The sequence below is a fragment of the Falco rusticolus genome, chromosome Z, assembly GCF_015220075.1.
Source record: "Falco rusticolus isolate bFalRus1 chromosome Z, bFalRus1.pri, whole genome shotgun sequence".
Classification (NCBI taxonomy): domain Eukaryota; kingdom Metazoa; phylum Chordata; class Aves; order Falconiformes; family Falconidae; genus Falco; species Falco rusticolus.
The window spans coordinates 73,853,524-73,864,295 of NC_051210.1; the positions used below are offsets into that span (position 1 = coordinate 73,853,524).

Below are 10,772 nucleotides of genomic sequence, written 5' to 3' on the forward strand. Positions count from 1 at the left end.
CGGTGGCCCTTGGCACCTCCGCTTGCAGGGCTGGGCTGTGGCTGACCTGGCGCGACGGGGGCTGCGCCGTGCCCGGTGCGTCGGAGGCAGCCTGGGAGGGGTCACTTCGTTATGAAATTACTAATTAATGAATCCTGGGACAGGGTATATTTGCTGTCAGGGTAGCGCGGGGCTCCGGGTGGCTGCAAAAGAGATATCTGCAAATAAAACAGTGAGATCCAAAGTGGACGGTGGTCGTTTCCTCCTTCGCACCCTCGGTGCGGGCCGCGGGCAGGCGAGACACCCGCCCAGACGCGGCCCGGGTTACCCCCCACGGCAGCCGGCGGCTTCGCCCATCGCCGAAGTTTGGCCCTGCTCGGCCGCCACCTTTTTGGCGGGACAGCGGCTGGCCACGCCCTCTCCACGCTTGGCTGTTGCCTTGGCGACCGCCGTATCCGCTCCGTCCTGCTGGCCAATCGCGGCGGTGGGCGCCGGCCAATCGGCGGGCAGGCGGGAGGGACGGCGGGGCGGGCGGCGGGCGCCATGAAGCGGCGGCGCGGGCTGTCCCCGGAGCCGGGCTGCCTGCGGGCCTGGGCCGCCGAGAACTGGGCCCGGGCCGAGCGCTGGCGGGTGCGGCCCATCTCCCCTCCCTCGGCCCCGGGGCTGCCTCTGCGGGGCCGCGCCGCCTCCGCTGGCGGTAGCCGCGGGAACGCTGCCGCCTGGCGTTAGGCCGCGGCCTGCCCGTCGGCCGCGGCGCGGGGTGGGGGAGCGGTGTCGGGGCCCGGTGGTCAGGCCGGCGGGTGAATGTCTCCTTTGTAGGCGGCGTGGAGCGCGGGGCACGGCGAAACGGCGGCGCAGGAGGTGCGGCAGCAGCGGGCTGGCTTCGGGCAGCTGCTCCGGAGGATGCGGGGTGAGTGGCGGCGCCGTCGCCAGAGGCCGCCCTGCCCCGGGCCTTGCTGTCGTCTCTAAAATACCGGTCCGTTCCCAGTGTGTCGACAAGCCAGTCTTACATGCTGGGACGGGTGTGAGTTGTTCTTACAGAGTTGCGCAAGTCTGGGTGCTAGCAAACAGCGTAGGGCAATCAAAGTTACAAATATCGCTGCGAAATCCTATCGCGCTTTCCCTGCCCGGAGGGTGGGTCCAGAATGATGATTTGCTACACACTTACATAGCCATTACCTAACTTGCCTTACTACTACACATGCTCCCTGAGAAAGGGTCTCTTGGTGGGCCTAGATCTTTCCCTTAGAGCAGGGGTCCTCAAACTACGGCCCGCGGGCCGGATACGGACCCCCCAGGGTCCTCAATCCGCCCCCCCCCCACCCCCCCCCCGCTGGGGCTTGGGGGGGAAACCAAGCAGCCGCAGATGACTGCCTGCCACTTCATCCGCGTGCCAGCCCCCTGTTTAAACAGTTTGAGGACCCCTGCCTTAGAGGGTGTGACTTTTAGTATCACTGTAAGGCTAGTTGATTTCTAGGGCAAGGCTAAAAACCATAACAGCTGACTAATCAGAATGTAACACAAACTTAGTCTAAGCATGTGTGATTTGCGTCATGAAGATAGGATGTTCTTTGTTTTGTCTCTCCCAAAGCTGACTCCCTTGATTAGAAGTCCCTTTATTCGTCATTCTTGACGACTCTACAAGGTCAGCTTGACCTAAACTCTGTGCACATATGATTAAGCACTAAATCACAGTTTAAGAATTTGGGAGTTTTTAGTCAACTTTGCCATCACCCTCTGTCCCACTGCTGTCTTGGACCCAAAGCAGGTGGGCACAGAAGCACCATTTCCTGAGCACTGGTGTTTACCTGGCTGCAGCTCTGGTAGCACAGTGCTGGAAGCAAACTTTGGAACGGAGGAGGGTGAAATGTTCCCCGCTGCCCTAAACTGAACTGGGCTTCCAAAGGGATTATGACCCAGCCCCAACCTCTAGCTAATCTTGTTGGGCTATATGGGCAGAGCTGTGGGGTTTCTGGAAAAAGAGAGACAACCTTTGTCCTAGGAAACTGGAGAAGGGGCTCTCTGCCACAATTGTGGTATAAAGGAAGCCTGATGCAAGGGAGGGGAAGAGAGATGCAGTGTGGGACTTCTGTGCAAAAGGATGGATGTGTGTTGGAAGAGGGTAGGCTATTGATGCTCTTTTGGGAGAGCTGAAAAATCTCAGTCCTGGAGGACTGCAGCACCTGCATAGCTGGGGAATGGATGTCCAAAGCACCTGGAGAGGTGACACCTGCTGTCTCTCTTCATACTGCAGTCCCCAGGCTATTAAACCTCACCACAACAACAAAAGAAATTACTTGCCAGGGCACTTCTCTTGTCACAGAGGTGGGTCATGACACCTTAGCATGGATAGTTGCTGGTTTTTTCCTAGCCAGCTCAATTTCTTGTTTGGTTGGTTGTGATCACAGGGCTGCCGGCTGCCCTCCCCACCCTGCCTCTGGAGCTTACCGTCCTCTGCAACTCCCTGCTTTTTACTGTGGGAGCTTCTGAGTCTGCCATCAAAGGAGAAGCAGAAGGAATACGCCAGGGGCTCCTCAGGGGTAAGGAGGTCATTCTCTGTACAAGGCTCCTTGGGTCGATGGTAGCATTCTCTCCTCTTGGGAGGTGTGCTGGGGGTGGGGGTGTCTGTGAGCAGGGAAGCCTGGCTTTGTGGGAAGCGCAGGACATGGGGTAGCTTGTGGCCAGGGACAATGTGCAGCTGCCTGGCTGCCTACCTGCTGCTCCTTGCAGGGATGGGCCAGAGGTTTTAAGGAAAATGAGAGTTTTTGAGGCGTGAGGTGCCAAGTCTCTAGTAAAGTTTCAATGACAGTAGAAAACTGGTGTTTTCTGTAATTATGGTGTGCTGGCTTCAAAGAAAACACACCAAAACAGGCTGCAGGTCAGACAGGGATCTGCAGTGTTGGCACATGCTTGCCCAGGGGCAGATGGCCTCAGGAGGACTGGCAGAGCTGGAGTAGTAGCTCTGAACTGCATGTTGTCTCCTGAGCATGCTGCTGTTAACTCCACTGTCTGAGAGCTTGGTTTCCAGGCTACTGAGGCTGGGACAGCACTGTAACCCCCTTCCATCCCTTATTACAAGGAGCTCGTGCTTGCCTGAGACTTTCAATCTCCCTCTTGGGAGGGCGTCTGTTAGAGGGCACCAACTTGTTGTCTCATGGTTTTTTTGTTTTGTTTTTTCAGTTCTGGAGGCTTGTGGGGCCTGTGGCCAGGACCTTAGCACTGAGGAGCTGTGGCAGAAAGTGCTGCAGGAGGTAACCGTGAAGGAGCTGCAGGCACCTCTGCAACATCTGAGGGCCCTGCAAGCAGCATGGTGGCTGGCAGCCAGCCGCCTGGGAAGCGTTGCTGGCCTCTTCAGGCTCCTGAGCAACACTGAGGTAACTGGGCACAGGCGGATGCTGCAGAGCTCACAGATACCTGCACCGGAGTATGTGCAGATATAAATACCTACAGGTTTGGTAAAGGAGGCAGAACTGACATAAATACTGTGTTTGTCATAAACCCTACTCTTTAAAACATTGCTGTGACATTTGGAAACCTGAACCCATCAGTGCTGCCCAGACAGTGTAAGTAACCCTCTCTCTGGCATCCCAGCATAGCCTTGTGGCCCTGAGTGTGTTAATGAGTCCCAGGATATCTCCTGCCTGTCCAGGCCCTGGACCTCAAGGTGGGAGACAGGAGATTTGGGCAGGCTGGAAGGGGGCTGCAGGTAGACTTGCAGCCTCTGCAAGCAGTGCGATGCAGAGGAACCTTCTGTGCTGGTTGTGAGGCTGGTGAGGCATCACAGTTTTTCAAATGCCCTCCAACAGCACTTGGATCTGTCTTGCCAGGAGCCCCTCGAGGTGCATCTGGCTCTGAGGTGGGGAGGTGCTGCCCTGGGCTAGGCAGGAATCACTGTGGTGAGGGGATTGTAGTTGAAGTGAGGGGGTGGTAGGACATTGCTCCCCAGCATAGAGAGCACTGTCAAAGTGTTTGGTGGGAGCTCCGTTTCCTTATGCCCTGGGGTCAGTGTTTCCTGTTTCCTTTCAGCATTCCCTGCTCTCTCTGCTCTCTGTGTTTACAGGACCCAGGAAGAGCTCACTGCAGCAAGGACGAGAACAAACTCCTCTCTCTGCTTAAGGCATGGCAAGCACCTACTGAGGGGGCCTCCCTGCCCCTTGTACAGAGCACCAGGCACTTGAAAGAGATCCTCTGCACCGCAGTGGCCTTCTTGCAAGGTTTGTGTAGAGGAGGTGCTCATGCCAGGACAGCCTCCCACTGCGCTCCTGTCCTAGGACCCGCTCTCCCTGCCCTTATCCTGGTTTCTCTCCCCAAGCAAGCCATCCCTTGGGCTTTTCTGGGTTGTTCCTTTGGAAGAGAGTCTGGGCTGAGCTTCTGGGTGTCAGCTTTGCTGTTTAGTATTCAAAGAGCTTCTCTGCTTTTTCCTCAGCTAAGCCTTTCTTCACTGTCACAGGGTTCCTCTGCCTGCCTGTGGCTTTAGGTGGGTGTCTGGGCTCTGCAGTGATTTTGTATGAAGTGGAAGGCTGGCAGGGGACTTATGAGGATTTTCCTTTCTTCTTTCTGTCTTCTGGCACCTGCCTTGTTGCAAGCACATTGTTCCTGTCAAATGACAGAGCTGCAAGAGCCACCAAAGCTGTTACGCAGCTTTGTAACAGGTGATTGATCTTATCCAGCTCGTGGTTTTCCCTTGGTGACTGTCCTAACAACCCCAGCAGTGCTGGGTGAAGCCAGCACTGCCTCACTGTGCTCAGGCTGACACGGGGGCCTTCCTGCAAGGAGGGAGGGTGGGAGCTCCTGCCCACAGACCTTTCAAAAACCTTTAGGGTGGCAATAGTACTTCCAGCAGGGAGGTGGCAGATGTGAATGTGAAGTAGGCATGTGAGAGCAGCCTCAAACAGAAGCCTGAAAAAGCAAATACCATTCATAATAAATATTCGTGTATTAATATCCTAAAGCGTCCTGCTGGGAAATAGCCTAAAGGTGATGGAAAAAGTCTTTCTGAGAGTCTGTGTGTGTTTCCCCATCTGCACCATCACCACTGTGGATGAATGTGCAGGTGGACCTTCCCAGCACCTACCTCTGTCCTTGTTCTGGGCCAAGGCAGGCATTTTGGTATCTGGGTTTGGAAATTGCTGTTATTTCTGGTGGACGTTTCCATAGCGTGACTTGTTCTCTTGCAACACCATCAAACCAAAGATGGCAGCTTGGCACCGTCCTGCTCTGCATTGCTGGGTGTGAAAGGGATTGGATGGGTACCTATGACATTGGGAAGAAAAGGGCATGTATGCTTGCTTGGGGAAGGGTGGGAAGGGGAGCCACAGAGCTGAGATTTTGGGTCTGTCCTAGGGCTGCAGGAGCTGGAGGCTGGGAACTTCACCACTGCCCTCTCCCTCCTTCAGGAGGCTGCAGGAGGATTCTGCTCCAAGAGAGTCCTGGCCCAGATCTATACCTGTCTCGGCTGCTGTGCTCAACGAATGGTAACGGCTGTCAGTGGGGAGGGGGGAAACACAGCCTAGAGCAGGGTGGGGAGGCTCAGGCTGATGTCTTACACTGCCTCTGTGTGGTCCTAGGGTGCTGCAGAAAGGTAAAGTCTTGAGAAGAAGTTGCCCTTGTGGCCCCAGCCTCCTTGGACAGCTGCAAAATCCAGGGAGGGATTTTGGCTGAGTGCAAATGGTTGCTGCAGAGAAGCTCTAAAGCAGCCTGAGGAGCGCTGCCTTTGGCTAAAGCGCTGCCCTTGCTTAGTGGGGATCACTGGGGAAGCAGAGCAGGGATCTGGATCCCACCAAACAGTAAAGAAGTCAGCAAGATGCCCTTGCAACATATACCTTTTCCCATCTAACTAGGGCAAGCCTCAAACAGCCCTTCAGCACCTGAAACGGGCCCTCCAGGTAGACTTCCAGTGCCTTCCCGCCCTGTCCCACGCGGCAGAGGTGTACCATGAGCTGGGGGAGACCGACGTGGAGCTGCAGGCCCTGGCTCTGCTCTATGAGGTTTGTCTGCTTCCTGTACTGGGTTATTTTTGCCCATAAGAGCCTGCACAAAGCTTTAAGCAGGCTCCTGCCTTCTGAGGGGCTGTTTGACCCTGGAGGGCTCCCCAGAATAGACCATAGCAATCCAGCCATGGTGGTGCCTTCAAGCAGTGGGCAGGAAGGAGCCCATAAAGATCTAGAATTCCTGCTCAGCACCTGGCAGTTGGATGTGGCAAGACCTTTGGGTCTGAGTTCATGTTTTTGGTGGCTTGGGAGAAGAGGTTATGCTCTCAGGTCAGAAGCTATCAGTCTTTCAATAAAGTATCTGACAGTAAAGAGGCCTTTAAAGGGCAGATTGTGGCTGTGAGGGGGTGTGCATTAGCCATAGCAACCTTAGTCTGCCTGGGATGAGCAGGTCACAGTGGTAGACACCAGGTTAGCTTGTCAGCTGTTTGAAATCTGTAAGACAAACTCAGCTGTGGAGAGGGGTCTGTAGTTACAAATGGCCTGAAATCTGGTCTAACTAGGTCTGTGGCTGCAATTGGAGATGGCACTCCAGGCAGCTCGGAGAACACTGAAATAAAAACCTCAAGTGATCTGGGTGATCTTGCAAATCTCCTGATGGTGGGTGGAGATCAAAAGTCTGCCTGTCCCTGTGTGGTCCCGGTTGCTTTTCCTGGAAGTGGCTGTGCTGTAGCAAGTGAGAACAGCATAGCTGTGCTTATGAAGTGCAGTGCCTTGTCTTGGCGCATCTCCAGGTGCCGGAAATGGCCAGTGGTTGCAGCTGCTTGGGACTTGGCCTGCGTTGTGTTGACCATATTTTCTGTTCCTGTTTCACAGGCTCTGGAAAAAAACCCTCCAGCAGCTGCTTCCTGTAGTCCGTATTTCCTAATCAGAATAGAGCTTCTGGTCCACACACCAATACTAGCTTCTCTCCTTTGCCATCGCCATCCCTCTGAAGTGAAGTACCTGCTGGCACAGCGGTGTCTCCAGGAAGGGAGGTAACAGTGCCTCTGGTCTGCTTGCAACATGCTGCTTGTTTGGGCTTTGCCATTTTCTCTGTGCTCCTGGAAATCGTGCAGTTCAGCTGCTGTTGTAGGTCTGCTCAAAGCAAGGGTATCATGATCAGAGCGAGTGTGTTGCAGGCAGAGTCTATAGGCTGGTGATCCAGGTTCTGTCTGGCTGCTGGAACTTCTTGGGGTCCCTCTGCTCCTTCCACCACATGTCCTGTCCCTGTTGCAGGGTGGCTGATGCAGTGGAACATTACCTGGATTTTTTGGCTCTGCTTCAGGAGGGGCTGCAGCAGCAGGTAGGTGTCCTGGTGGAGAGCTCCCTTGGTGACTTGGTAGATGAGGTTTGGATCCCTGTGCAAAGGCCTGGGCCCAGGTGTCACCCCTGGACTCTTAAGTTTCAGTGTCTAGTTTGAGATGTGAAGGACGGGAGGTGGGGGCTGGCACCTCTGACCTGTGGCATGGGTGCCCTTGGATTCACACCAGAGACCAAGTGGTGGAGAAACAGCTTCCCCTTCCCTGTGGGGAGCAGCTGTCGGCCTGGCTTTGGATGTCCTTCACTTCAAGAATAGGGATCTGCTGCCTTGATTATACTTCAGTGTCTGCCTCCTCTGACAGGCTCCAGTGTCTGTGGGAGTGGGTATGAGCTTTGCTGGGCAGCAGCTCCCGGTTCCCAGTAAGTGTGGAGTCATTCTGCTTGGCTGGGTGCTCTGCAGTTCTGTATCTGAGCACTGATATCACTTTTGTTCACCAGGTGCCCTTAAATAGTAGCTCAGCTCTGCCCAGGATCCCCGTGGTGTTCCTGGAAGCAGCATCTGCCTTGGAGCAGGCTGGGAGGCATGAGGACGCCATAACTGTGTGTGAGGAGGTCATCAGCCGGACAACTCGCCTCATCCTACGGGTGTTTCAAGTGAAGGAACCAGAGTGCCCATCGCCAGGGGCAGGGCTGACAGGTGGCCTCCTGTCCCAGAAGAAGGAGAGTCTCTGCTGCCTTGCCTGGAGAGCAGCTGGATACCTGCACCAGGGCTGGGCGTGGGCCAAAATGGGCAAGAGCAAGGAGGCAATAACGCAATTCAGCAGGTGACAGCGTCACTGGGAGAAGAGGCCTCCCCAGCAGGCAGCAACAGCTGGCAGGGTGCAGGCGCTGGCCTGACAACTTGCAGCTGGCTTCTCAGCCCAGTAGTGGTACCATGAAGCTCCTTTGTCCTCCCACCCACAGGTGCCTTGGCGATCTCTGTCGAGTCCAGCTTTGTGGGTTTGGTGTGGAACCAGCAGGTAGGACGCTGCACAGCTGGGAGCTGTGTGGGGCTTGGCTGGGTTGGGATCCATGAGCTTGGCAGGAGCAAGGTGCCAGGCCCAGTGTCACCTGTGGCAGGAGGCACTTGTCCCATGTGTGCTGAGCTCAGTGGCACACTGGAGCCTCTGAAGAGACTGGGTTGATTGGAGCAGGGTTTGACCTCGGCTCTGCCTCCTTCCCAGCCTTCTAGGTTACAGTTAAATGGGCTGTGAACTGGGAAGCTTCTCCAATCCAGATTTCAGAGAAGGGATCTGTACCAGCTGTGTAGGTGGGCAGCCAAAGGCCAGGCTGCTGCCCAGGTCACTGTTCACCACAGCTATGTAATGTACCAATGTAAGGGCCGTCTTCACGTGCCCCCAGCCACCTCCTGGCCTCTTCTGGCCTGGCGGAGAGGCTGAGCTCTGCCACTGGTGGTTTGTGGAGCTGGAAGATGAGCAGCCCAAGTAAATTGCCTGTCCTGACTGCTAACCTGGCTCAGCCTGCTGGAACAAGGGAGGGAATGTCTGGAGAATGCTGTCTCCAGGTGTGTGTGTCTTTCTGTGCCAGAGGATCCCCTGCCAGAAGTGGAGGTGCTCCAGAAGATCAGGTTTCTCTCTCTCACTGGGCGAGGTATGCAGTTCCTGGAGCTGGGGAGGCACAAGGAAGCCTTGTTGGATTTCCAGCACGGCTTGCAGATCTCACCAGGTAAGAGGGTCATTCTGGTGAGGAACAGAAGCGATTTTCCAGTAATTTGTCCTAGGCTGCTTTGCTGCCTTCAGCAGAAAGGCCTTATGCTTTAGACCACACTTACCTGTATGTCAGGGACTACAGTAAGGCTACTAGTGATATTACATACTTGAGATGCTTCTCTGGGGCCTGGTCAGCTCACTGCCCTGGAGAAGCAGACCAAAACTGTTGTCAGAGGAGTGTATCATAACCCTGCCCTGCTTGGAAATCTCTCTTCTTCCTGCCCAAACCCTAGCTTGGCACAGCCAGCTTTCTCCCAGACAGGGTCTGCTTTCCCAAAACAGAGGAGCTGGAGTCTGGCTTTATCCTAGGAAGCAGCACATCCATGCCTAGCAGTCTACAGGCCAAGTGCAGAGGCCTGTTGGGGAGAGGGGAGCAGAACGGGGAGCTGTACATGTTCTAAGCACAGCTGAGGCATGGTTAGTGCTGCTCCCAGGGGTGACCTGCCCTGTTTAGTGTTCCAGCTGTGCTGACATGCTGCAGGGCTGTGAGCTTCACCAGGATCTACCAAACCTGCCGGTCCCAGTCCTGACTGAGGCTCCACACCTTTCAGGGTGCAGACCTGCCTGCAAGGAAAACCCTAACCTGTGTCCAAACAGAGGTGTGGCTGGCTGTGCTGCAGGGCTAATGCCATCTGCCTTGGCTGCCAGCCCCAGAGTTAATTAGAGCCAGTGATGCAACCAGGATGGTCTCCTCCCCATTATGACACCTCTCCTCATGCTCACATCCCTCCTCTGGCTTCTAAGCTTCTTTTGCAACACCCTGCAAACCACAGCAGTGCTTAGGACCTGCTCCTCCTCTGCTAAGGGCTGAAATTCCCCTTTGTGTCTTGCAGGTGACCCAACTGCTGCCTCTTACCTGGTGCAGACCTTGTGGAAACTGAACCGAAAGCAGGAGGCGGCTGCTCGCTGGCAGAAGTCGTCCCACAGCCCCCCTGGAGAGGATGGGCAGCAGGAAGGGCAGAGAAGGTGTGTAGGGGGAAGGGGGGGGGATCTCAACTGGCCACGTGAGAGCTCCAGCAGCACAGCCTGTTTAAAACTGCGTGGATGGTTTAGCGCAGCTCCTGCTAGCCTGCACCCACAGCTCAGATGCAGGGGGAAGTTTCTCAGACACATTGCTGTGGGAGAAACCATGGGCTGTGGCTCTGCGGGGACTCCCCAGAGCACAAAAGAGCTGACATGTGCCAAATGGGAGCGCAGAGGCTAGGGGCAGAGCTGGGGGGCTCTGCACAGCGCACAGGGAGCGAACTTCCTCGTCAGAGCATGGCAAGGGAATGCTGCAGTCCTTGCTGCAGCAACGCTGCCTTCTCTTTCAGACCCTTCCCTTTGTACCTGGTTTCGTGTCTGAAGCAGACGATGTTCCCACACAGTGAATCTCTTGCTAGAAGCATACAGGATTACCTGGAGACTACGAGCCAGGACCCCCTGAGCTAACCCAATCTCACCATCTTCACCTGCTGAAGTCTCCCTGCACAAGCTGGCCTGAAGCCTTTAAGGACTGCTCTAAGACTCACAATCACTCTTGAATAAAGCTTGATTTCCAAAGTACTGAAATGTAATATATCTTCTTTTCTAATAAAAACCTTGGCTCTGTGCCCTTTTTTCAGGAGCAGACCTTTGAAGTCATGGCCTTGATGCTGCCTGGTGCTGCTGCGAGCCTGTGGGCTATGCTGTGGGAGATCACAGGCAGAGGCAGCCTCATCGCCTGTGCAGCTGTGCGCGGTGGGGCTGGCTGTGCTCCGGGCTCCAGGGAGGTGGTGGCAGAGCAGACAGCCTCATGAAGGAAGGGGCTGTC

General features: G+C 55.4%; 1 protein-coding gene across 2 annotated transcripts; it reads left to right on the forward strand.

Moving 5' to 3' along the window:
* Positions 1-486: 486 nt before the first annotated feature.
* On the forward strand, positions 487-10,525 carry FANCG (FA complementation group G). Of its 2 annotated transcripts, XM_037374192.1 has the most exons (14): positions 488-609; positions 799-889; positions 2,388-2,519; positions 3,160-3,353; positions 4,040-4,193; positions 5,323-5,453; positions 5,820-5,966; positions 6,786-6,946; positions 7,188-7,254; positions 7,710-8,035; positions 8,175-8,230; positions 8,799-8,936; positions 9,814-9,946; positions 10,294-10,525. In XM_037374192.1, exons 1-14 carry the CDS (start codon positions 523-525, stop codon positions 10,409-10,411), a joined length of 1,935 nt encoding a protein of 644 aa, XP_037230089.1. In that variant the 5' UTR covers positions 488-522; the 3' UTR covers positions 10,412-10,525. The 2 variants fall into 2 exon arrangements, with proteins under 2 accessions (XP_037230090.1, XP_037230089.1); XM_037374193.1 differs by lacking the exon at positions 10,294-10,525 and having other exon boundaries at positions 487-609; positions 8,801-8,936; positions 9,814-9,925.
* Positions 10,526-10,772: the final 247 nt, after the last annotated feature.

Excerpts from the sequence above, each read along its gene's own strand:
- FANCG (XM_037374192.1), top strand. The coding sequence starts at position 523 with ATGAAGCGGCGGCGCGGGCTGTCCCCGGAGCCGGGCTGCCTGCGGGCC. Across the intron at positions 8,036-8,174 it reads GCAATAACGCAATTCAGCAG|GTGCCTTGGCGATCTCTGTC; the intron begins GTGACAGCGTCA and ends TCCCACCCACAG. Across the intron at positions 8,231-8,798 it reads GTTTGGTGTGGAACCAGCAG|AGGATCCCCTGCCAGAAGTG; the intron begins GTAGGACGCTGC and ends TTTCTGTGCCAG.